This window comes from Labeo rohita, chromosome 24 (genome assembly GCF_022985175.1).
Source record: "Labeo rohita strain BAU-BD-2019 chromosome 24, IGBB_LRoh.1.0, whole genome shotgun sequence".
Taxonomy (NCBI): domain Eukaryota; kingdom Metazoa; phylum Chordata; class Actinopteri; order Cypriniformes; family Cyprinidae; genus Labeo; species Labeo rohita.
In genome coordinates this window covers 18,149,541-18,176,707 of record NC_066892.1, presented here as the reverse complement: position 1 = coordinate 18,176,707, position 27,167 = coordinate 18,149,541, and the positions used below count along the sequence as shown (strand labels likewise).

The 27,167-nt window shown below is 35.6% G+C and overlaps 1 protein-coding gene across 5 annotated transcripts in view; it reads left to right on the top strand.

Moving 5' to 3' along the window:
* The window catches only part of ncoa2 (nuclear receptor coactivator 2), a 128,665-nt gene extending 104,295 nt beyond the window's left edge, over positions 1–24,370 (top strand). For 2 of the 5 annotated variants that reach the window (XM_051097755.1, XM_051097754.1), the window contains exons 12-22: positions 818–1,013; positions 4,312–4,512; positions 6,526–6,765; positions 6,861–6,990; positions 7,180–7,342; positions 9,977–10,273; positions 12,427–12,504; positions 12,581–13,058; positions 15,418–15,595; positions 17,946–18,138; positions 21,088–24,370. In XM_051097755.1, the coding sequence (XP_050953712.1) occupies positions 818–1,013; positions 4,312–4,512; positions 6,526–6,765; positions 6,861–6,990; positions 7,180–7,342; positions 9,977–10,273; positions 12,427–12,504; positions 12,581–13,058; positions 15,418–15,595; positions 17,946–18,138; positions 21,088–21,102 (2,169 nt within the window). In that variant the 3' untranslated portion in view covers positions 21,103–24,370. The remainder of the gene's footprint in view (positions 1–817; positions 1,014–4,311; positions 4,513–6,525; positions 6,766–6,860; positions 6,991–7,179; positions 7,343–9,976; positions 10,274–12,426; positions 12,505–12,580; positions 13,059–15,417; positions 15,596–17,945; positions 18,139–21,087) is intronic. The other 3 variants (XM_051097757.1, XM_051097756.1, XM_051097758.1) reach the window with 3 other exon arrangements.
* Positions 24,371–27,167: the final 2,797 nt, after the last annotated feature.

Below are 27,167 nucleotides of genomic sequence, written 5' to 3'. Positions count from 1 at the left end.
GCATCTATTTAGTGTCATTTAATAGAGGTTGTATGCATTTTTAGTCTTTTCTGATAGACGGCGACAGCTGTGGATAAACAAAAGTACACTTCTGAATCTTCAAGTCGACATTGTTTATCTGAAATGCACTGCTGTTGGGTTTCTTTATCTCAACAGGCTGAGTTGGACTTTGTCAAGCTCAAGTCAGAATACAAAAAAGTTGCAATGCATTAGGGAAGATGTTTCAAACGCAACGTAGATAGATCAGAAATGTAGCGTGCTACGGCCAAGTGTGCGTTTAGATTTTTGAGGTAATAAATATTTTTAAAAGCTTATGAAGGAGATGAAAGGATTTGAAGTCTGATCGATGATGTATTTAAAGTCAAGCTGCGTTCCGGGCCTGTACAGAGCGTGTTTGCCAGCGTGCATTTAGAAGATCTTGCTCTGAAGGAGAAGCAATCTAGGGTTTAAAGATGGTAACCGAACCATGGCAAATGGAGTAGTGTTCAGCTAGCCTCCTTTAACTCAATGTGAAGTGTGTCCTAGATTCCAGCCCTGTGTGTGTGCACATGTGAGAGGGAGAGGGGTGTGTTTCAGCAAGCAGACTTCGAACTCTCCAGCGTTTCCCTGCTGAGGTCTAAATCCACAGAAGATACCGAACCTTGTGACTGTACACAACTATGTCGTTATGTATGATAAGACGCATTGCTGTGTTGCACAAAATGATGTTTTTATGTACATCCAAAACCCACCAGAAATTTGACCTTGACTAACAGTTTTGAAACTGATGAGACTAATGAAAATGCTAAGCTAAAGGAATTCTCTTGTGTGTTTGCAGTCGAGCGAGCTGGATGATATTCTGGACGATCTACAGAACAGTCAGCCGGGCCTGTTCTCTGATTCCCGGCCTGTGTCTTTGCCTGCTGCCGTGGACAAGCAGTCAATCATCAATGACATCCTGCAGATGACTGGAGAGGGCGGAGCCAGCATGGGTCCCCAGCAACAGAGAGCACTACAGGCTGTGGGCCAACAGAGTGAGTAATACACACACACACACACAAGCACGTTCTCCTACAGTTTTCATCCAATGACTGGAATACAGTGCACGACTTCTGAAATCTGAACAGATTTTAAAACACTTGGCAGTGTGTACTTGCCAAATTGATAAACAAAGAATTATTAAACGACTGAGGGTATGTTCACACATCAGTGATGTACTAAAAACTGAAATGTTTTGAGTACAGAAGACATGATTTCTGTTCATGTGGATCTGCGAAAACAACTAAAAATGCTGTATTATGCATGCCAGGCCAGTAGTTGGCAATGTCACTTTGTAAAGCAACACTGAGCACATGACTTCACTGTTTTGAAAACTTCTCATTTTTCTAGTCGATAACGCTGATGTTATGAAATGAAGAGGCAAAGTCTTCAAAGTTTTTAGTTCTGTTTTGTTTTTAATCAAATGTAAATTAATGTCCCAGTCATATTTTCTTGGTTAAAAAGAAAAAACTATTCTATTTTAAAGGAACACTCCACTTTTTGAAAATAGGCTCATTGTCCGACTCCGCTAGAGTTAAACAGATGAGCTTTACCGTTTTCGAATCCATTCAGCTGATATCCGGGTCTGGCGGTAGCTCTTTTAGCATCTTTTAGAATCTGATTAACCGATAGCATCTGGCTCAAAAATGACCATATATAATGACGATATTTTTCCTGTTTAAAACCTGACTTTTCTGTAGTTACATTGTGTGCTAAAACTGACGGAAAATGAAAAGTTGCGATTTTCAAGGCTGATATGGCTAGGAACTATACTTTCATTCCGCGTAATAACCACAGAACTTTGCTGCCGTACCATGGGTGCAGCAGGCGCAATGATATTACGCAGCGCTTGAAAGTGACCGGCACTAAGTTAGTGTAGATGCAGAGTTGCAGCCGGCAGAGTTGACAGCTGTGTAATATCATTGCATTAACATTTAATTATTGCAGGTTTGCGTCATATTCTGAGTTTTAATTCATTTTGATTAAGACTGAATCTGTTTTTTGCATGTTCGTATTTAGTCTAGAACTATAGTGTCATAATGTTCACACAGCGCACACAACGCCTCTGTACATCCGATTTCTCTCAACAAGGGGACAGGAGACTAGTCAGTCAGTAAATAGGGAAAAAAGTTACTGGTGTTACTTATTTGAAAAAGCAACTCAGATATTTTCTTGTAAATGAAAAAGTAATGTGTTACTTTACTAGTTACTTAAAGTAATCTGATTACGTAACTTGCGTTACTTGTAATGCGTTACCCCCAACACTGTTTAAAGCCATATTTGGACGGGACTTGTTTTACTGAGGAATTTCTGTTCCACAGACATACTTCATGATTTTTTTTTCACACAACGTCTGTAATAATTCCAGAGCAAATTACTTACTGTTTTCCAAACACCAGATCCTCTGAGAAGACTAATCTTTGTCCGAATGCAAATGTCTGTGATTGCCGACAATATGTAGCGTAGACACTCTTACCGCGCACATTTTTGATGTGTTGCCTCCCGGCAAAGAAATAAAAAGAAATAGTAATGATAAAATTAAGAGCCAGATCATGTAAACTGTTAAGACTGGCTACTATACAAATGGTAATTGGTCCGAATGTCTATACGCAATGCACGCATACAGAGCGCGTGATCTCTGCAACACCCAGTTGTACAAAACAGACCCTCCCACCTCTGTAATAAACACGGCTTGCATCTCAATGTGCATACTATCCATCCTGAACTCTATGTGATATTAGTCATTTTCAGTATTATTTAGGGAAGATAGGGTGGAAAGTATGCACGTTGGGATGCGGGGATGGAGATGTTAGTCCTGTCCGAATTGGAACATGTAAATCACACATGTTGGGTGATGTGAAATGAAACTCAAACGTAATTAGAAAACTAGTCCTGTCTGAATAGGGCTTAAGATTATATTTTGTAATATTGGCACTGTTTTATTTTTGTACTACAGATTTTTGTCTCATCCGATACTTTGAGGAGGCAATGCCTCTTATGCCTTCTTGACAGTGTAAAAACCCAAAACTTTTTGTTTGCATTTTCAGGCACCCAAAACACCAATAAATGGCCAAAATGCATGAAAATTATGTCTTTAGTTGAAAGTGGCGTCATGTAAATTCCCTGTGAGAATCACACACTACCAGACTTTCAAGTTGTTCTAAATGCAACAACATCATGCTGAAACATGTGCCTCATTTCTAGGAGATGTATGACAAAATATCAAAGTTGTTTAATATCATTCAGCTGAATGGAATCAGAGCCTGAAGCTTAAAAAAAATATCTGTGTCCATTGTACAATGCACAGTTTTCTGCAGACTGACTCTGGACAACTTGCGTCAATTTGTCCAGAGTGTAATTTGGGGCAAAAATCAAGTAAAATCCACTCATTCCAGTAACAATCTGTGCAGTAGGGAGATGTTCAAGTTGCGTATGGAAATTCATTGTGCTGACCATCAAAAAGCTACTTAGCTTATAAGTGACTTCTGTATGAGCTGGACAATGGACATTTTTTCACATTACATTTTCCTAATGTACTGCACCTTTAAAAGACAACAAGTGAACAAATGCACAAAAATTGCAAGTTCTTCCCTGGCTTGCATACATGTAGTCATATAATTGCTTTATCTAATATTTATGCACACACACCCTTTTGAACGCTCATGTAAGATTAGACCAATGTAGCGCATTGGTTTAAACTTTGCCTTGTTGTGTAATCAACTTCCTCTAGGACAACTGTATGTCACCTTTAACCAGCTCTGACATCATGATCTTATCCAATAGTACGTGTGAATGTGTGTTTGTGTGTTTACGAGGAATTTACGAGGGACGAACAGCATCCCAATGCCTCTGCAAAAATGTTTAGAATTACACAACTGTCAAAACGAAGTCAACCCAGAGTGCTTAATATTTACATGTCATAATTTTTGTGAAACACCCTGAAACTATTCAAGTGTGCCCAGAGGCTGACCGAAACTGTAGGCAGGTGGATCATGAGTTTCTCATGACGCGTTTGTTTCTCACCTGCATCATTTCAGCTGAGCGGATATTCTCTCTCACGCGTTGCCAAAAATGTCAAAGACCACTAATGCTACACACTTTGTGTGTGTTGAGTCATTTGCATGAGCTAAACACTGACTACTTGACTAAGTACAGCAGGAAACCAACGTATTAGAATGATTTCGGGAAGGATCATGTGACACTGAAGAGTAATGACTGCAGAAAATACAGCTTTGCATCTCTGGAATAAATTGTTTGTCATTTATTGGATATTTGCTGTGTGTGTATTTCTAGATTTCGGCGCTCCGCGACCAGGTCAGCCGGGCAGAGCTCCTCCGGTCAGAAGTGTTTCTTTGGATATGAACATGCCTGCTAAAGGCGCTCAGGGTCAGTACCCTCTGATGAGGAACAACAGCCCCTACTCGCTCTTGCAGCAGCAGGGCATGATGGGAAACCACAGTGTCATGCCTAATCAGCCCAACATGGTCAATGCAGGTGAGTTTAACTAGGGTCAGAAATGCACTGCAGTACCACTAATGCAATAACAAAAAAATAAAATTACTCCGTACATATGCTGCAAAACACAGGGCTTCCCCCACACTTAACACCTACTGTAAGAGGAAAGTTCCAATCCCGCACCGACCATGTACAAACCAAAGTTTCGGTGTGATCAGTAATGCACAGTCAAGCATGACGCTGTTGGGCCGAGAGGAAGACAAATGTGTAAAACGGTAGAAAAGTGTTGAGTCAGATCAAAAGCAAGCCCCTCTGTGTGGCTGTTATTTGTGTGTTGTGTTTGGTGGGTTGCATTCGCTTGCTAGTAATTGTGCACGTAATGTGAGACAGTGAACGGCTAGATATGAATGACTCATAACCTTAGGAAACAATCGCCGGGTTTCTGGTGTGACCGTGTCTGTATGTTTTTCAGGTGGTTGGATTTTTAAATATCACATTTCTCAGAATGAATCGATAGGATATTTTATATGTTCCATTAATATTTTTTTTTTCCTATATCTAATTTATTTTGTTGGTTGACCCTTAGCTTAGGTGTTCGCTACTGTTGCGAAATCAGACAAGCTTTACAAAACATACAAATATGTTTTTATGGAAACTTGTGACATGTCTCTATGTATTTTGTGTCACTATTATAAAGACCTGGCAACAACATTTGGTTGTGCATTATGATGACTTAAAAGACAACATGATGTTAATATTGACCATATTTCCTTTCATAAAAATGATCAGTGGTGTTATTACAATTTGTCAGTGCATGTTGTTAAAAAAGAAAAATGATTTTATTGCCTTTCAAAAAAATAAAAATAAAATACAGAAAAAATACAGAACAATATTATAGCCAAAGTTTTACAACCCAATATAATAAAAACAGTATTATTTTGAAATATTAGAATTTTAAAGAATATTTTTTTTTTAATTGGTCACTTTAATTTTTTTTTTTTTTTTTTACCAAACACCAGAACCAAAATAAACATTATTCAAAAATGTATAAATTCATCACATTTACTTACTACCAAAAATGAAAGTTTTATTTATTTATTTGTATTATTCAGCTGATTAATCAAATTTACTTGATAATCAGCACTCAAATTAAACATTTTTAAATTGCACCTCTTAAAAAAATACTAAGCGGAAAAGTTTTTTTTATTAATCAGTTAATTATTTAAATTTACTTACAATAATCCCAAATTATTAGTTATAGCTATTTCATTGTATGTTGTTTTTACACTGAAAAACAAAAAAATACTGAATAATATTATCAAATCCCAAATTTCACAACACAGTCTAATAAAAACAGTATTATTCTGAAATATTAAAATAAAAAATACTTTTTAGCATTTTTAATGTTTTTACTGTCACTTGATGAAATGTTTTTTTTTTTTTTAACCAAACACCAGAACTAAAATAAACTTTATTAAAAAATCAATTAATCAGATTTACTTACAACTTACTACCAAAAAATAAAGTTTTATTTATTTTTATTAATCAGCTATTTAATAAAATATACTCAATAATCAGCACTCAAATCAAACATTTTAATTGCACGTTGTGTTGTTTTTTTTTTTTATTTAAAAAAAGGGAAATGAATAAAATTTACTTATAATCAACACTCACATTTTCACTGCATGTTGTTTTTCCACTGAAAAACAAAAAGTACAGAATATCAGACGAATGTTGTCACAGCCCAAATTTCACAACCCAACATCATAAAAAACAATATTATTCTGAAATATTACTATTTTAATGTATCTTTGAAAAATCCTTTATATTTTAAATGTTTTTACTGTCGCTTTTGATCAATTTAATGCATTCTAGTTGAATAAGTGTTTATTTCTTTTAACAAAAATACCTCACTGACCACAAACTTTTGAACAGTAGTGTAAATTCTTCAATCAAAAATGTCACATTTACACATGTTGCTAATACGATTTAGTTTGTATTTATTAATAGTTACCTTCAAATTAAAAGCTGTTCTCTTTCTTTTTCTTAAAGGAGTCATGGGTAATAACGGTCCCCGTGTAGGTATACAGCAGGACGGTTGGGGTGCACAGGGTCCCGGTCCCGTCGGTGGCGCGGCCTCCCCCGTCACAGCCGCTCCTGCCGGCCAGCACTCTCTCCCGCAGGGGGCGCTACACTCTCGCATGGTGCCCAACTCTGGCGCAGGCATGCCTATGAGGCCCAACAGCCAGCCTGGACCCAGACCGTTGCTTCAGTCCCAGATGATGCCTAATGGTAAATGGACACAGATTAGATGACTTGTGGGTGACTTATTCAGACTTAAACTGGTGTTTTTAATCATGTTTTATCATCTGCTGTTTCTTCCTCAGCCCAGTCAAACATGGACATGGGCATGGCTGGCCACCAGTTTCCCCAGCAACAGGCACCGCCCAATCAGACGGCTCCTTGGCCAGACAGTGTGATGCCTATAGAGCCGGTGCCATTTGGGAACCAGAACAGGTAAACAGCATTTATTATTGTCACTATTGTTAGGCCCGCCACTTTATTGGAGGTGTGCGCTGTGTGCACGTGTTGATTTTGTCCCTCCGTAAAAAAATAACTGAACAGATACACTCAGATGTAATCTTTGATGGGATATCACATCATTTATGTCTCAGTTTTGTAATGATTGTCTCTCATCTCTGTAAGCTCTATGTATAGTGGTTCTCAGGAGGACGTTCTGTGCCCTCCTGCCGCCGAGGGTCCCGCCGACGAGGGTGCTCTGCTCAGCCAGCTCTACACTGTTCTCAAAGATTTTGATGGCCTAGAGGAGATCGACCGTGCTTTAGGCATCCCGGCTTTAGTGGGACAGGTAGGTTGACCACTTTTGTTCGACAACCAAGTCTCTTGTTTATTTCAATATAGTGATGCCCTGAAATTATTAGTATTGTTTTTTTTTGTTTTGTTTTTTAACCAAACATAAAGAACCTAAGATAAAGTTTAAAAATCAACTAATCAACTTACTACCAAAACTGAAAGTTATTTGTTTAATCAGTTAATAAAATTTAAGCAATAATCAGTGCTCAAATTTGACTTGTACATTAGGCAGTTTTTATATAAACTTTTTAATAATATAATTATATTTCTACTCGAATTTGTAATCATTTTAATGCATGTAAGGCAGTTTTTATTTGAACTTTTTAATACATTTATGTTTCTACTCCAATTCGTTATTGAAATATAAACATTTTAGTGCTGTGAAATCAATTAATTGTGATTAATCACATCTAAAATAAAAAATTTTGTTTACTTAATATATGTGTTTGTACTGTGTATATTTATATGTATATATAAATACACATACATGTATATATTTTCAAAATATATGTAATATGTAGTTATATAATATAAAGCATATATAAATATGAAAAGAAATTAGTTAATTAATCGCATCCAAAATGTTTGTTTACACATAATATATTGTATTTGTACTGTGTATTTTTTGTATGTATATATAAATACATACACATACATGCATATATTTTCAAAATATGTAATATTTTTAAGCATATATAAATATGAAAAATAAAAGTTCTGGGCAATGATTAATCGTAATTAATCGCATCCAGAACAAAAGTTTGCGTTTACATAATATATGTGTTTGTACTGTTTGTATTTATATGTATATATGAATACATACACATACATGTATATATTTTAAAAATATATGTAATATGTAGTCATATATAATATAAATCATATATAATATAAAAAAAAAAAAAAATGTGCTGGGCAACGATTAATCGTGATTAATCGCATCCAAAATAAGTTTACACATAAAGTTTACACATAATATATTGTGTTTGTACTGTGTATTTTTATATGTATGTATAAATACATACACATACATGCATATATTTTAAAAATATACACTACCGTTCAAAAGTTTGGGGTCAGTAAGACTTGTAATAGTCTTTAAAGAAGTCTCTTATGCTCATCAAGGCTGCATTTATTTGATTAAAAATGTAGAAAAAAAACAGTAATATTGCAAAATGTTTTTACAATATAAAATAATGTTTTTTATTTTAACATACTTTAAAATAGTATTTATTCCTGTGATGAAAAGCTGAATTTTTATCAGCTGTTACTCCAGTCTTAAGTGTCAGATGATCCTTCAGAAATCATTCTAATATGCGGATTTATTATTAGAATGATCAATGTTGGATAATATCAACAGTTGTGCTGCCAAATATTTTTTGGAACCTGTGATTTTTTTTTTTTTTTTTTTTTTTTCAGGATTCTTTCATGGATAACAAGTTTAAAAAGTACAGTGTTTATTCAAAATATAAATATTTTATAACAATGTAAATTATTTATTATTAACTTTTAATAAACTTTTAATTATTAACTTAATACATCCTTGGTGAATAAAAGTATTAATTTCTTAAAAAAAAAACTAAACAATAAAAATGTACTGACCCCAAACTTTTAAACGGTAGTGTATGTAATATGTAGTCATATATAATATAAATCATATATAAACAGAGAAAAAAACAGTGCTGGGCAGTGATTAATCGTGAGTAATTGCCTCCAAAATAAAAGTTTGTGTTTACATAATATATGTGTTTGTACTGTGTATATTAATGTGTATATATAAATACATACACGTACAAATACAGGACAGTATGTGTGTGTACTGTGTATATTTATTATGTGTATATAAATACACACTTGCATGTATATATATATATATATATATATATATATATATATATATATATATATATATATTTAAGAAAAATGTTATATGTATTTGATATATTTTAATATAAATTATATGAATATAAAAATATGCATGTGAATATTCATGTAATAATATATGAAAATATATTCTGTGTGTGTCTCTTTTATATATACGTAGTCAATAAATATACACAGTACACACACACTTACATATATACTTATATATATATGTGTGTGTGTGTGTGTGTGTTTGTGTGTATTTATATACATATAAATATACACAATAACAAATCATTATGGAAACAAACTTATTTTGGATTTGACAGCGCTAAAACATTTACATGGCAGCTGTAATAACTAGCTTTTATCACAGATTTTGTGCAAACTAAAAAATAATGCAGAAAAAAGTTAAGTAAAACTATAATGAATATGTAATATAGTGCTTATTAGCAAAATCCTCCTTTCTAGACTTTCTAGACTCCTTTCTATACAAACTAACACACTAGACATTGAATGGGTTTCCTGAGGTAAATATAACTTTTTAACAAGACATTATTTACTGGTGTTTTATTGCCATCTTTCTGCAGCTGGAACAATGATTGAGTAGTTATATGAGACAGGATTCTTTTTCGGCTGCTGAAATTTCAGTGCATCACTACAAAATCCTGGACCAGAGCCGTCTGATTTATTATGGCATCAGCTATTAATATCACACACATAAGAATGTAAACATGTAATGGTGTATCCTCACCCTTGTGTTCAGGCTCAGCCGGTGGAGCAGGATCAGTTCCCTGGTCAGGACCCCAGTATGATGATGGATCAGAAGCCGCCCATGTACGGCCAGCAGCAGTACGCCGCCTCCCAGGCCCACATGCAGCAGGGTGGGTACACGCCCATGCAGGACCCCAGCTTCCACGGCATGACGGCACAGATGGGGCAGAGGCCGGGCTACCCCATGCTCCGCATGCAGGCAAGACCAGGACTCAGGCCCGCCGGGGGCGTCCCAGCCCAACCCAATACACTCAGACTGCAGCTGCAACACAGGCTACAAGCACAGCAGGTATGGTTTAGACTCTCACACTTAAGAACAAAGCCCAGAGCGTGATTAAAGTAGAATAAAAGTGGTTATATTTTTATTTTCAACCATAATATTGTCTGATCATGCCATCAGTATTAAGCACAGTCATCATTTACTCATCTCATGTCATGCCTTCCTTTTATCTCTGCAACACACAAAAAAATGTATTAACTCCAATTGTATTGACAAAAAAAACACCCTTAACAAAACCCTTTAAAATTTATATGGACAATAAAATGAAATGTTTTCCCTGTGACACTTAACTGGTGACACTTAGCTTTGTTAATCAAAGACTTAAATGCATAATCTTTTTTTTCTATTCATTTACATTTACATTGCATTTTTAAAGCGAAAAGTGTAATGTAATCTAACTCAGGCTGGTGGAATAGTACCGTCTGTGGTTAGCTGCCCCCTGCTGGACATTTCGGGAATTGATCTTTGACCTCATTTTGGGTTTATGTAGGGGTCATGCCTCATAGCTGTTTAGTTTGAAGCTGCAATCAATGATTATATATAATTAAATTAAAAGTATATAATATATATTTAATATTTACAAGTATATGTGAATACACTATTATATACACTACCAGTCAAAAGTTTTTGAACAGTAAGATGTTTAATGTTTTTAAAGAAGTCTCTTGTGCTCACTAAAGCTGCATTTATTTGATCCAAAGTACAGCAAAACTGCTTAAAATAACTGTTTTCTGAAAAATTCTATACATATTTTAAAAATGTAATTTATTCCTGTGATTTCAAAGCTGAATTTTTAGCATCATTATTCCAGTCACATGATCCTTCAGAAATCATTCTAATATTCTGATTTGCTGCTCAAAAAACATTTATTGTTATTATTAGTATTTATTATTATTATTAATATTATTATGTTGAAAACAGCTGAGTAGAATTTTTTCAGGTTTCTTTGATGAATAGAAGTTCAGAAGAGCAGCATTTATCTGAAATCTTTTGTAACATTATAAATGTCTTTATCATCATTTATGATCAATTTAAAGCATTCTTGCTAAATAAAAGTATTGAATTCTATCATTTTTTTCCAAAATACTGAAAAAACTGACTCCAAGCTTTTAAATGTATATTGTATAATGTTACAAAAGCTGTTTATTTTAGATAAATGCTGATCGTTGGATCTTTCTATTCATCAAAGAAACCTGAAAAAATGTATTCAACTGTTTTAAATATTGATAATAGTAATAAAAAATGTTTCTTGAACAGCAAATCAGCATATCAGAATGATTTCTGAAGGATCATGTGACACTGAAGACTGGAGTAATGATGCTGAAAATGTAGCTTTGATCACAGAAATAAATTACATTTTAAAATATATAATAAAATAGAAAGCAGTAAAAGGACTTTGGAAGAGACTTTAAAAACCATTAAAATCTTACTATCCAAAAACTTTTGACTGGTAGTGTACAGTAAGAATTTTAAATACTTTTAAATACTATATTTTATATATTTATCGTTTTTTTTTATTATATATTCATTGTGTATTTGTAATATACTACATTACACAATGTCTAGTTTCAGAGCCATTCAGAGACTGATGATGTTTTATATTACAGCACTAGAGCATTTTGCTGTTTGTATCACTTCACTTGTGCTTTGCTAGATAAAATTTCAGTTTTCAGTTTTGTGTTTGAAAGGCTATTTAATTGATATTAACAACTTGTTTATGTGTAAAGTCAGCATCTTACAAGCAAGAGTGCCTTTATATTGAACAGAACAGTTGTTTAAATGGATTTCTTAAAGAGATAGTTCACCCAAAAATGAAAATTCTGTCATGCCATTTCAAACCCGTAAGACCTTCGTTCATCTTCAAAACACAAATTAAGATATTTTTGATGAAGTCCAAAAGCTTCCTGACCCTGCATAGACAACAATGCAACTGACATGTTCAAGGCCCAGAAAGGCAATTAGGACATTGTTAAAATAGTCCATGTAACAACATGTAACAAATTAATATCTTAATTTGTGTTCTGAAGATGAACAAAGCTCTTATGAGAGTAATTAATGACAGAATTTTCATTTTTAGGTGAGCTATTCCTTTGAGTATTAAAAAATGATTCTTATTTGGAAATAATTCTACAATTTGCCGCTTCTGTTTGTCTCTTTTCTAGAATCGTCAGCCTATGATGAATCAGATGACTGGAGTGTCAAATATGAACCTACCTCTAAGACCCAACGTTCCGAATCAGGTACGCCGAATCACTTTCTGCATTCTCCTGATGTTGAGCTTGCTGAAATAACATGCCTAACTCTCTGTTTCCCCAGGGGACAATCAACGCTCAAATGCTGGCCCAGCGGCAGAGAGAGATGCTGAGTAATCACTTACGCCAGCGTCAGCTGGACCAACAGCGGCAGCAGCAGCAACAACAACAGCAGCAGCAGCAGCAGCAGCGCAGCATGGTCATGCGAGCCCAGGGCCTCAACCTGCCGCCTAACATGGCGGCAGCGGCCGCAGCAGGCATGCCCGGAGCCATGAGCAACCCGCGGATCCCCCAGGCCAACCCCCAGCAGTTCCCCTATCCGCCCAACTACGGTACAGGACTGGCCTCGCCGCCCCCCTCCAGCAGCCCTTTCTCCCCCGGTTCTCCCAACCTCCCCGCCCCCCAGCTCCTCTCCCACAGCGCCATGCATGGCTCTCAGATGAGTCTAGCTAACCAGGGGATGCTGGGCAGTCTGAGCGGACAGTTTGGGGCTGTTATGAGCCCTCAAATGCAGCACAGTGCCTTTCAGTTCCCCAGCTCAGGTACTGCCTGCCCTTTCTCTCTGTCTGTGTGTCATGCGCTTCTACACACATGCACAAAACACCTGCGACCAGCAACACTACAGGCTGAACTTGTGCGGTGGAAAATCAAAGACGTCCAGGGCCAATCAACAGAGTTTAATTAGAAGTGCAATAGTCCAGATAAAGGTCAGCTGTGTAAAAAATGCTAATCCAGCAACTATAGTCTAATATTCTAAAAGAATTAAATGATTATGTTTATGCAAAAATGATTGACATCATTTGCTAACTCCACTTTTTTTCTTTTGTGGAACACAATAGGTGAAATTTTTAATTTTCCAGCCAGCTTTTTGTAAAGTATAGTTAAAATGAAAGAAGACTGGACTCAAAAATTACAAAAAAGCACCATAAATGAGTTATAAAAATAAAAATAGTTAGGATATTCTTAAAAATTTACCTTTTGCGGTCCATGGAAGGAGGAAAGATGTGCTGTTATTATTAACCAAAACTATTAAAATTTTGGTAATTGAAATAAAGCTGAAATAAAACTGCTTAAATGAAACTTAAATGAAATTTAGAAATATTGCCTTGGAAAATAACTGATATAAGTTCTAAAATGACTACAACTGATATAAAATATGGTTATGTAGAAAATAAAAAAAGACTAATAAATATAAAAGCATGTATCAAAATGGCTAAAACTTAAATTAAAATAAAAACTACAATATAAAAATAAAATCTAACTAAAATCGAAAGAAATATTATAAATAATACTAAAAGAACACATGAGAAAATATAAAATAGTATTATAAGTAATACTAAAATAGCACATGAAAATATAATATAAAATAAAAATGAATTATATATATGTGTGTGTGTGTGTGTGTGTGTGTGTATATATATATATATATATATATATATATATATATATATATAAATTAAAATAAAAACAAAATATAAAAATAAAATCTCATTTAAAATCTTAAGAAACATAAGAGTATACAAATAATACTAAAATAACACATGAAAAAGATTTGTTTTTGGAATGACATGAGGTTGAGTAAATAATGAGTGTTTAGATCTTTTGTAAATAACTAAATAAATGAGATTTATGTTCTAGATTATATTGTCATGTATTGTATTATGAGATTGTATGCTGTCATAAAACTAAAGACCAAACTTCATTAGTATCTAAAAATGTTTCATAATCAAAAACTTTGAAACTGTTTCAGTGAGTATTTGGGTTTTTAAATATTTGTTTGTAGTTGTTTATTCAATTACTGTGAAATAATAAGTTATTTAGCACTTTATTTAATAGGTTATTTAGCATGCTAGTTAAGCAGTATTAAATAATTTTATGTAGTGCCCTTGAAAGATCACAATTGTTATGGTAGAATGTGGCACTAGAGGGCAGAAGAGTCACTTTAATGTTTTCCCACATGTAATCAGAATATATTACAGCAACATTTCAGGTTATTTCCAACTTAATGTCTATAAACAGTATGCTATCTATTAGCACAGAAAATTATGAGTCACAACTCGGCTTGTAAAAACAAATTGTGTGATAATTTGCATATTTTAAACTTTGACACCCACTTAATGACCCTGTTAGGCTTCCATTGAAATTATATACCAATTTTGTTTTGCGAGTTGAAATGATTCTATGGTAATCAGCAAAATTCAACAGATCAGAGGCTTTAAGATTATAGTCTAAATGCAACACATGAGATACTAATGCAATCAGAGTCAGTATATGTCATTTAAGCCAAGCTTATGTTGTGCTAAACTGTTGACAATTGTGCCTGTGTCTATGCCTGTGCTGTGTCATATGTGTCAGTGTCTGTCCTGCCTAGACTAATTGGCTGATGGTGATCAGTGGAGGCGGAGCAGTTGATTTTTAAACCAATTAAGCGGTGACCCAGACCCCACCCCCCAATCCCGGCCTTTACCCACCCAACCACCCACCCGTCTTTTCTCTGGCTGTCTCAGCCACTAACACTAACCTGCATGTGTAACTCTGCCTTACTGCCTGCTTATAACACCTCTAAACCTCTCTCGATTCACTCTTGATTCCTCACTTTTGATTATGGAGATGGGCTGAAATATTCTGAAATATGATCTGCTTTGACATTTCTAAAAATGGTATCTGCTAATCTAAACAACAGATGTGTTTAGATTTTGATTTGGTAATTTTTAATCATTGGTTCCTGTCCTAGTTGCAATTACAATTGATTTCTAGATGCTAAATGTGGATGTTGTCTGACAGCGTGAGAATGAATATGATGTGAAAAGTGTTGTACAGAAATAATTAACTCATTTCTATAATGTATGTTTATTTAAAAACAAAATTTTGTCTCCTCACCTCTGTGTGTATGTGTGTCAGGTATGAGTCAGCAGTCGGACGGCGGGTTCGGTGGTGCCGCCACCCCTCAGAGCCCCCTCATGTCTCCCAGGATGGGCCACGCCCAGAGTCCCATGATGCAACAGGCGCAGGGCAGCACCTCTTTCCAGTCCTCCCCTGACATGAACGGCTGGACACAGGGCAGCATGAATGCCAACAGGTGCAGCTTTATATCTATCATAACAATCACTCAAAACTTTTATTTTGTGGAAAACACAGTGATCAAAATTAGAGAACAGTAATCACTGTAACAAGAAAGAAGATTACAACTCATTTTTGTCTGAACTTCGTAGGAAGTGTAAAGGACCTTGTTTTAAATGACTTCAGCACATCTGCGGCCGCAGGATATCACTAGTTTCTCACACTGCACTGGTGTGATCTTGGTCCACTCTTCTTCCACTCTCTTCCACAGTTTGGTAACTCCTGCTGCAGAAAACACTTCTTTATATACTCAGGATTCAGTTTTTCTTCAGGTTGACACCAAACAAAATATTTCTTATCAAACCAAAACAAATTAAACTTGCACTCATCGCTAACGTGACCAGTTCTCCTCTCTCCACACAACATGCTCCTCAGCAAAGGTGAGCTTTGCCTTTTGATTCTTTGATGAGAGGTTTGGTCACTACAGTGCGCTCTCAGTCCAACTTCTCTTAAACATGCCAAGACAGATCCGTGCCCTGTTCAGCGCTGAACTAGCAAGCAATTCCAGCTGCAGTGTTGAACCGATTCTCTATTGAGAGTCTCTGCATTATCCTGTCTTCTTGTGCATTTGTGTTACTTGGATGACCAGCCCTTTTTGGGGGACTTGAATGAATTTGTATCATTGTGAAACTGCAATAAACGAGAAATCACCGATTTGGAACAACAGACTTTTCTTGCAGTGGCTGAAAGTGTCATCCCTTTGGCCTTCATCTCGACAACCTACAACTGAACTGGCAAGCAATTCCAGCTGCAGTGTTGAACCGATTCCCCATTGAGAGTCTCTGCATTATCCTGTCTTCTCGTGCATTTGTCTTATGTGGACCACCAGCCTTTTTATGGAACTTAAGTGAATTAGTGTCATCGTAACCCTGCAATATTTAAGAAATCACAGATTTGGAATGACAAAATTCTCTTACAGTGGCTGGAAGTGTCATACCTTTGGCCTTCATCTCCACAACCTCCAACTGAATTGGCAAGCAATTCCAGCTGCAGTGTTGAACTGACTCCCCATTGAGAGTCTCTGCATTATGCTGTCTTCTCATGCATTTTTCTTAGTTAGATGACCTGCCTTTTTGGGGGACTTAAATGAATTAAGGCCCTGGTACACGTCACGTTTCGCGTCCAGATGCGTCTCACACGCCGTCATGTCCGCACAGCTTTCAAAGCATACTCATCCACGGATGAGCACGGATTGCAGAGTTTGATGCATGCGCAGTGCAATTGTTTGGACTTTTGTGCCTCTGCTGCCTTTTCTTGCGCAAGCGCTGTCCGCGCGGTCTCAGAAAATTGCCTGCACACGGACTGGGTGCGTGGCTGTCCACAAGCCCTCCTGATGACGAAAGTTACGCAATGCGGACTGTGCGCCCACGGAGTGCCGAAGTATACTTTGGCTTAATCCGGTCTCCTTGTGCATTTGTCTTACATGGACGACCACCCTTTTTGGGGGACTTGAATAAATTAGTGTCATTGTAAACCTGGAATATTTGATGAAACACAGATTTAGAATGACAAACATATCTTGCAATGGCTGAAAGTGTCATCCCTTTGGCCTTCATCTCGACAACCTTCAGCTGAACTGGCAAGCAATTCCAGCTGCAGTGTTGAACCGATTCCCCATTGAGAGTCTCTGCGTTATCCTGTCTTGTCGTGCATTTGTCTTCCGTGGATGACTAGGCTTTTTGGGGGGCTTGAATGAGTTAGTGTCATTGTAAACCTGCAATATTTGAGAAATCACAGATTTGGAATGAGAAACTTCTCTTGCAATGACCAAAAGGGTCATCCCTTTGGCCTTCATCTGGACAACCTCCTGTCGCAAGGTTTCAGTCACTTTAGAGCAGCCTGCCAACTTGCAAATTTCAGTGAAAATTGGAGGAATGCTGCCAGTTAAATAGTTAAATAGGTTTTTGTCAAATAATTAAGGAAATTAGCACCAGGTGCCAGATTAACACCACTAACTTGGAGGTATCTGTAAGTGTTCTCTAATTTTGATCAGAGTTCTCATCAGTTTTTTTTTTTTATACTGTGTTTCTGAATACAAACTAATTTATGAAATATACTATATTTAAAACTGCCCTTCTACTCCTGGACTAAGCAGTGACCTTGAAATTAAGGAAATTATAGGTTATTCTCTAAATTTGTTCTCCACTGTATATATACGCTGTTGTTCAAAAGTTTGGGGTCAGTACGTTTTTTTTTTCTTCAAGAAAATAGTACTTTTATTCAGCAAGTATGAGTTAAGTTAATTGAAAGTTAGTGAAACATTTTTATCACCTAAAGGGTGTTATACATTCATCTGCTTCTCTCCACAGTATGTTCACTCAGCAGTCGCCACCTCAGTTCGGCCAGCAGGCCAGTAACAACATGTACAATGGTAACGGCATGAACCTCAACGTATCCATGGCCACTAACTCAAGCAACATGGGCCAAATGGGCAACCAGATGAGCATGACCTCTATGAACTCTGGACCTGGAGGCGGCATGGCCAACATGGGCCCTGAACAGGTTAGACCCATACACAGTCATGTGACACCTTTTGTCTATGAAAAGTGTGAGCATTTATTGCCTGCTGGGGACTGGTGCTAGTTCCACTGTTCCCAAATAGATGGTTTAAAAGCTCAAGCTACTTTAAAAACCCATCTTTAGAGAAACTACTTTGCAAACTTTCGATTGCTAATGAAGCACATTTAAACTCCTCAATGATCCACCTAGGAGTTTAGTAAAAAGCGCATGCCGTAGATTTATTGGATGCATTTATTTACTCAAACCATTAGATGTAGAATGTCTAATGGTCAGACTTTAAGTGTCTGAGGTCACCAAATAGCATAGTCGACTATGCAACTAGCTCGTTAATAATTTACTCTAATTATCCTGGGTAATTTTGCAGATGAGAGGGATGATGCAGAACTAGGCATAATAGGACAGTGATGTGATTAGTCGCTGGCAATTAGTGCCCGTTTGAGGTGGATAAAGAGATCATGTATGCAGACATGACAGGCTTTGAGTGCTAAATATCAGACATGACGTCTATAAGTAAGCTAGGGTTTGACCAAACATACCCACACACATTCCTGCACTCCCTGAACTCCATCTAACGAAATATTAATCATGTTTTGTGGTTTAATCATTTAAATAAGTGCATTTGTGGTTTCTTTTTACTGTGTGTGTGCATATGTTAGAAATTTGTATATTTGTACACTACCAGTCAAAAGTTTTTGAACAGTAAGATTTTTTTCTCTTCTGCATTTGCCTGCATTTGTTTGATCCAAAATACAACAAAGGCAGTAACATTATGAAATATTTTTACCATTTAAAATAACTGCTTTCTATTTGAAAGTTTTAAAATGTAATTTATTTTTGTGATCAAAGCTAAATTTTCAGCATAATTGCTCCAGTCTTTAGTGTCACATGATCCTTCAGAAATCATTCTAATATGCTGATTTTCTGTTCAAGAAGCTATTATTATTATCAATATTTAAAGCAGTTAAAGAATTTTTTCATGATTCTTTGATGAATAGAAAGATCCAAAGAGGGGTATAAGTATAATTTTTATTTTTGATATTATTTTGATATCACTTCACAATGTTACTTTTACTAAATTTTTGCTCAAATAAGTGCAGGGTTGGTGAGCATAAAAAACCTCTTCCTAAAACATAAAAAAATCTTACTGACTCCAAACTAGAATATTTTTTTCCTTTAAAATAGTTCTTTAATATATTTTCCTAAGTGATGCACTCTCTCGCCAGTTACGTAGTAAAGATTTTTTATGCTTTACACAGTCCGCTGCAGCTTTTAAGCTTCATTAAATAGTATGAATATTTAACCAAGTTGCATCAGTTTGATCGTGTGCACTTCGTGTTTTTATAAGTCCATAGGCCGTTGAAATCTCAGTCCGCTGATTTATTCCCAAGATGTGTGTATAGTCACTAGTCTCTTAATAATTTAGCGTTTTGCCATTAGTGGAGGTTTAATGAATTATTACTCCCTGTTTCTTAGCTGTAATTATCTCTTCATGGCAACACAAAGTTTGGCATTACAACACATTTTAGTGAGGGGTACAAGAAACTGGGTTACAAGAGCTTTTAAAAACTACTTTACCTGTCGTGATTTATTACAGTACTACTTTGGCTCAGGATTCACCCAGTCAAAGCTGCCAGAATATACAAATGATGATTTATATATCCCACAAGCATATTCTTATATAATTTTGTTCTTTGTTTATATGCTCTACCAATCAAAAGTTTTTGAACAGTAAGATTTTTATAGTTTTTTTGAATAAGTCTTTTCTGCTCACAAAACCTGCTTTTATTTGATCCAAAGATCGTACAGCAAAAATAGTACAATTTTAAAGTATTTTTACTATGTAAAATAACACTTTTTTTTTATCCGAATATATTTTAAACTGTAAATTATTCCTGTCATTTCAAAGCTGAATTTTTAGCATCATTACTAAAGTCACATGATCCTTCAGAAATCATTCTAATATTCTGATTTGCTGCTCAAAAACATTTATTATCATATTTTTGAAAACAGCTGCGTAGAGTGTTTTCAGGTTTCTATAATGAATAGAAAGTTCAGAAGAACAGCATTTATTTGAAATATAAATCTTTTTAAACATTATAAATGTCTTTATCATCACTTTCGGTCAGTTTAAAGCATCCTTGCTAAATAAAAGCATTAATTTCCATAATTTCCTTCCCCCCAAAAAAAGAAATGATGCTAACTCCAAGCTTTTGAATAGAATAGTGTATAATGTTACAAAAGCTTTTTATTTCAGATAAATGCTGATCTTTGGATCTTTCTATTCATCAAAGTATCTTGAAAAAATTTACTCAACTCTTTTAAATATGGATAACAATAAAAAATGTTTCTTGAACAGCAAATCAGCATATTAGAATGATTTCTGAAGGATCATGTGACACTAAAGACTGGAGTAATGATGTTGAAATTTTAAAATATATTTAGATAGAAAACAGGTATTTTAAATAGTAAAAATATTTTGCTGTACTTCGAAGCAAATAAATGAAGACTTGGTGAGCAGAACAGAAAAAAAATCTTAAATATGTATTTTTGTTTCAAAAATAAAAACTTTGGTTTTCACATAACCGATATGCATTGAACACCACATGACAAATAAATTAAAACAAACACAAACCTGCAAGACTTCTATTCGTCTTTGGAATACAAATGAAGATATTTTTGATGAAACCTAAGAGCTTTCTGACCCTGAATATACAGCAACGCAGCTGAAACATTCAATGTCTAGAAAGGTGGTACTCAAACGTGAGTCATTGTTGGCAAATTTTCATTTTTTGGTGAACTATACCTTCTATAACCTAAGTATTGTTAGTTAACATACTTTGCTACAATGTGAACTCTATATATGATTTCTGTAAATAATAATGTTTCTTTGGTTTTGAGTCTAAGACCAGATTTCTTTTCTCTTTCCCACAGCAGAAGTATTGTTGACCCGGGGCAGACGACATCCTAATGCAGTAAACGGAGATGTTTGATGAAGATGTTTCATGAGTGATTTTCAGCTGCAGCGTGATCACGGAGAGTTTGGAGTGATGCTGTGCTAATTTAAGCTGCTATCGGGGCTGTACGGGTCTTTAGAGAGCCTGTCTACTGCCCCCTACTGGACATCTCTAGAGGATGCATCAGGGGTACTGGAGCTCAGAGGGGATGGACACTCTCCCTCACTCTCTTATTCTCATATATACACACACACAAACTGACACTTTGATCTTCTGGACCTAGAAACCCCCCTCCTTCAGTCGAGCACGGCCTTCTGTCTCATACTTAACACTGCAAGCCCTTTCCGTCAGTCTGCTCCGTTGCATTCACCGTAGTGTGACTTAGGTCTCCCCTGAAAAGACTTCATGACAGTGGCATCGGAATCCTTGTCTCCCATGAATGTATTCCTCCCTCCCTCCCTCTCTTTTTCCCATCTTTCTTCCTCTGGACTTCAGGCTGAAAACGTTGTTTTGCCCAACCATCTTTCTCTCTGACTTTTTTCCAATCTGACGTTCCAAAACAGGCAAGAAGACTGCATTTGAAATCCACGCTCAAAATTCAGCCATTTTGCCTTTTTGTTTTCTTTTTGTTTGTTTCAGAGTGCAAATAAAGATAGAATGATGTTGGCATCTACATATAGATTATGAGACTTCAGATGATGGTTTGTAAAATTAGACTTAATTTAGTCAAGAGGTTTATTGTGTATTAAATTAAGTTTTATTCTAATGTATAGTTTCTTTTTTAAATAACATTGTAGATTTCTTTAAACCATCGTTAGCAAGAGAAAAATCACTCAGAGTGCATATGCCTCAGAATAAGAAAAACGTTCAACATACCTATGGATTTGTTTTCCTCGGTCCAGTAGTTTCAGAGCGAACGTGATTTTTTTGTTTCGTCGTGGTTAGTCAAATGAAAAGCTGGTAGATTGTAAATACCAATAATGGGGGGGAAATCTCTTTCGTATTATATTTATTTTTTGATTTCGTTTTCCAATATATTTCCCCTTCCTCCCCTCAAAGTCCGGTCTTAACTGTTTTTGGAACGAGGGCGGAGTTTCCCGCGTGTTCGTTTGGCGGGAAGATGAGGACGTGCTGATTCCTACGGTACTAAGGACGGGGAGCTGGGGTGAGGTGGTCCCTCTTTCCTGGGTGGGGGTCTGGGAGGGTGCTGTGTGTACAGTGTACAGATACTCGCTTGCTTCTAAGCCTTTAGCCGGGAGCCCCACCGGAGGAACCCAACACAGCCATAAACTCAACACTGAAGCGTGCTTTCTTTGTTGTGTGGAGTGACGTGCTTCATGCCAGATGCTATAGGTACAAGCAGAATCCGGTGTGTGTAAGAAAAGACAACAAGCAATAAATATTACTTGAGATTTTATTTTGTTTTGTTTTGTAATTTTTGTACAGGACCTTTTCAGGAGACACCTTTTTGCTCCCCGGTTCAAACTCAGTATTAAAGATTTTTTTATTGTGGTTTCTATTTTGAGAAAAACAAAAACGAGATGTCCAAATCTACTTGTTCCTCAGTGGAAAGCAGGTTTTAGTTCTGGTGTAGCCAAAAAAGATAAATAAACGAATACATAAAAAGCAGCATTTATGTTTTGCGTGGCTATTCCTACATTCACACTTAATGTTCGCCGTCTTGAAAATCTCCGGATCAACGGTTCACATTTGGATCACTACAGAACTCCTAACGCTGTAATGTACGCAATACACTTCGTGTTTTCTATCCTATTTGAGGACGAAGCCAAATTTCCTCGCCTTTGAATTGATCGGTAGACTTACACATGCCACTTTCGTTTTGTTTTCGTCTCATGTCTGCACATCGGGGTTAGATTGTCCGCCTTTAGCTTCGCTGAAAATATCGCCATGTCATCTGTGTTTAAGCTGGTGTGTTAAAAAAACAAAAAAAAGTAGGCTACTACATGTTTTTCTTAAGTATATACTGTGTGTACCAGCAGCAACTGAGGTTTGCGACGACCAGCTCTGTCATTATTCGCTGAAGGTGTCGTGGTTGTGTACGAATATACCTGGTGTTTTGGTATAGCTTTAGCTTTTCCTTTTGAACACTGTAAATACAAATTTGATTTCACATTATTTGGGTGAAACGTCACTCGATCTGCCCACCATACAAAACTTTCTGTATCCTTTGAGAAACGCCTGCATTCTGCGTATGTGGGGTGAAGACTTGGTTTAATAATCGATTTCAGTGCTAGCATTTGTCGACTAAATCGAGGATTCATTTATTCCGATCACGATTTTGATGAATGTTGGATGCCTTGAACAAGGACTGACATCCAGATGCATCTACTATCTATCATATTGGAGAATAGCCAGTTTTGAGGTCGCACATGTACCACTACTACCCTCTGCAAAGCCCAAAGATTGTCAAGATTTTGAAATCAATATAAGCCATGATGTGAAGGTGGTGCAGAGTTTTCTAGTCTTTTTATCAGCGCTAGTGCAAAAAGAGCCATTTGTCCTAAAAATAAAGAAATAAATCAATGGAATTGTAACGGCTATTGAATTTCCTAAAATTGTCTTTACCTTACCTTTTGGGTTTTTTTTCTGAGACTTTAAATGTCTTTTTGTATAGTCTGCCAATTTCTTAGAGCTAAATGCAACAACCTTGAAATGCTAAAACTTAGCATATTGCCTTAGATCTGTTTTACTGTCTTGTATATTACAAAAGTTGTCTGTATTATATTTGTATAGTGAATCATTGACAGGATCGACCCAGTTCATTACTGCTCATCTATTGCTGGATACCTACATACCTGTCTCTCTCTCTTTCTCTCTCTACACACCTGCACTCTCTTTCTCTCTCCTCAGTCTGAATATTGCTCATTTTCCATGTTTTGTTTGTGATCAGTTGTGGGGTTTATTATTTGTACAGTCTTGATTTTACCCTCTCAGTTATGTGTGAGAATGAAGATGATGCAATGGGAAATCGAAGCAATATGTAATTTATAAGGACTTTTTGGAGAAAGCTTACAGTGTTGCGCTCCTGAGATGTATTTTTTTCCAGTTGTGGTCACATAAACATCTCTGTTCATCCGCATCGATGTGTGTAATCTTAGTGTGAGCCTTTTATGCAAAGTTAGATATACCGAGAGAAATTTAAATACAGTTATGCAAGTTGTCAACTAATATGGCTTTGCTGATGCTATTTGATGTTGAATCAAATTGAATTGTAAATAAAGAATTCTGTTATTGCAACATTTATAATCATCGCACGACTCATGCTTTCCGTTTCCAGACAAAATGTTGTTTGACTGTGTGATGCATAGATCTTTATATATAAAGTTTTGGATATTTAAAAAGGTGGGGAAACTTGTTGTGGATGGTTAGTAAAGGCTGAGTTAATAATGCTTGCAAATACGGGTTTATTCCAATGTAAAATTGGGATTATAAACCTTAACGGCAAATAATTAAATCTTATTTAATAAGCGAATTTAGAAAATATTTATTCACACTTCTTCCAGTATTGATTATAGAGATATTTTATTGAAATTTTCTGTGTATATTTATATATAAGACACATGATGAAAAGAATTAAAAATGCATAATTTCGTTGTTCCTTGCGATAAATCACTATTTGTGGCCTGATAAGTTGTTTGGTTTAATAATAATCGTTATCATTAGTCAAACATTCGTTAACATGAACTAAGAATAAACAGTACTTCTACAGCATTCATTAATCTTAGTTCATGTTAATTTTAGCATTTACTAATGCGTTATTAAAAATTAATAGTTGTGTTTAATGCACTGTGAACTAACATAAAACATGAACAATGACTATTTTTATTAACTAACGTTACCAAAATGAATTAATAATGTAATGTATTGTTCATTGTTTGTTCATGTTATTTAATACATTAATACTAACAAATGACACCTTGTTGTGAAGTGTTACCAATAATAATATATTTTATTTATTTTTGTATAAACAAAAAATATGCGAAATGTTGCCGTAAACCCACCAAACATTTATATAATTTGTAATTAACTTATAAATAAAACGTATTATTATTATTATTTATATTATATAAGTATATTAGTGGTAGTATTGCTGCTAATAAAAATAATAATAATAATGACATTTACAAATAGGCCTATGTTTTGTTGTTGTTTGTTGTGGTAATCTATATTAAGTTTACTTAATATTAAGTTTTAGATTAAGTATATTTTATTATATTTTGCTAAACCAAAAACTAAAAACAAAAATACGATGTAAATGTGACTCACAGCAGAACTAATGAATTCATACCAATAATAGTTACTGCTTAATACTTAAAACAGTTGTTTTTAGCTCAAATTATATAACTGTGTTAAAGTTTTGAATCCTGGGCCCCAGACCTTCTTTACATTTTTATTCAAATAAAGCACAGTTAAATGATACTGTAAAACTTCGTTTTCACGGTATGAAATCATCATCAGCAAATGCTTCGTCTCTTTTGATACTCCATATATATGCACACAGTTAATTCCCATTATTAAACTAATGCTACCGATGACTTTCGATTTCACAAAGAGCCTCTAAACTGAACTCGTGCCGTTCACACCGTCGCCCGGTTAGGAGCGGTTAACAGTGCGCCTGCAGTAGTTAACACATTAGAGACTCTGCTGCATATGAAAGAAAGCTGTGAGAAGAGGCTCAGCGCTGCTACGACGTGTTAAAGTGCAATTCCCAGAGGATGAACCCAGGACTGACCAATGACAGCACAGATCCGGGAAAGGCATCCCCTCTCTAGAAGCTTTCCTACACACGACCATATGTCTTCAGAGTCAGACCTGTCTCAAGCTTCACACACAGAAGATCTCATCCCATCGCTCCTGAGCCAAGTCAAAGGTTCCCCAAACACAAGAGGAGGATCTAAGGACTTGCACAAGTCGCTATATGGTAAACAATTTCACTGTTCAACAGTATTTTTCTAGTTTTGATGACAGCAGTAACTTATTCGTGTTTTATATTGCATTACCATTATGGATTTAAACCCACGCTTTATGTGGGATAACCAGCTGAGGTCAGGAGTCTATGGAGCATGACACCTTTAATGCTTTTTAAAAGAGTTGGAAAGGCTTCATTAATGGTGACCTTTCTTGCTGACCCTCTGTTCTTAAATTGTAGTGTCACGACCCTCATTAGTCTCTGTTAGTGGCGCTTTTGCGCATAGTTTATTTTAGAAAACGGAAAATTGGAAAAAGTAGGGGAATGCTGGAAACTTTTGATTTTGAAATCTCTGCAGTCATCCTACACTCTTAAAATAAAGGTTCTTTATTGGCATCGATGGTTCCATGAAGAACCTCAGACATCCAAGGAACCTTTCAAATGCAGAAAAGCTTCTTTATAGTCGAAAAACGTTCGATTTTGAAATGTTCTTCAAAATTGTTCTTTTAAGAACAGTTCACTGAAAGGTTCTTTGGGGAACCAAAAATGGTTCTTCTATGGAATTACTACAAAACATACCATTATTTTTAAGAGTGTAAGGAGTTATTTTAGTTTTTAGGTTAATTTACAAAGCATTCACAACTTTTCTTTACACTGACTTCCTGCGTGCGAAATTTGTGGGTTCAGAAAGTCATATTTTTGGTTTGATTGTACTGCAACATTTTCTTGCCCAGTAGAGATACACTCCTAAAAATAAGGATTGCAGTAACCAGATCAAAATGGTTCTTGATCTTCGCTGCAAAAGAATTAAAGAACCTTTATTTTTAAGAGTGAACGTATGTCTCACGCTTCTTCTATACTTTATTTTTGAACTGAGACAAACAGGTCAATATACACTTAAAGAAACAATATAAAATTAGTTTAATTTTTGTCAAAACTGCAAAGTTGTGCCAAACTGCAAGTTTAAAAGCTACAAATGGAGAGTCTAAATCTGAAAACATTTCTACAAAAAAGTTGGATGGTAACCAAAGGTGTTTTTATAATAATGAAAATGTTTTACAGTCTACAAAACCGAATAGAAACTCCAAGTGAAGTTCTCCTCGGATCCCCCCTCATCAGCTGTGGAG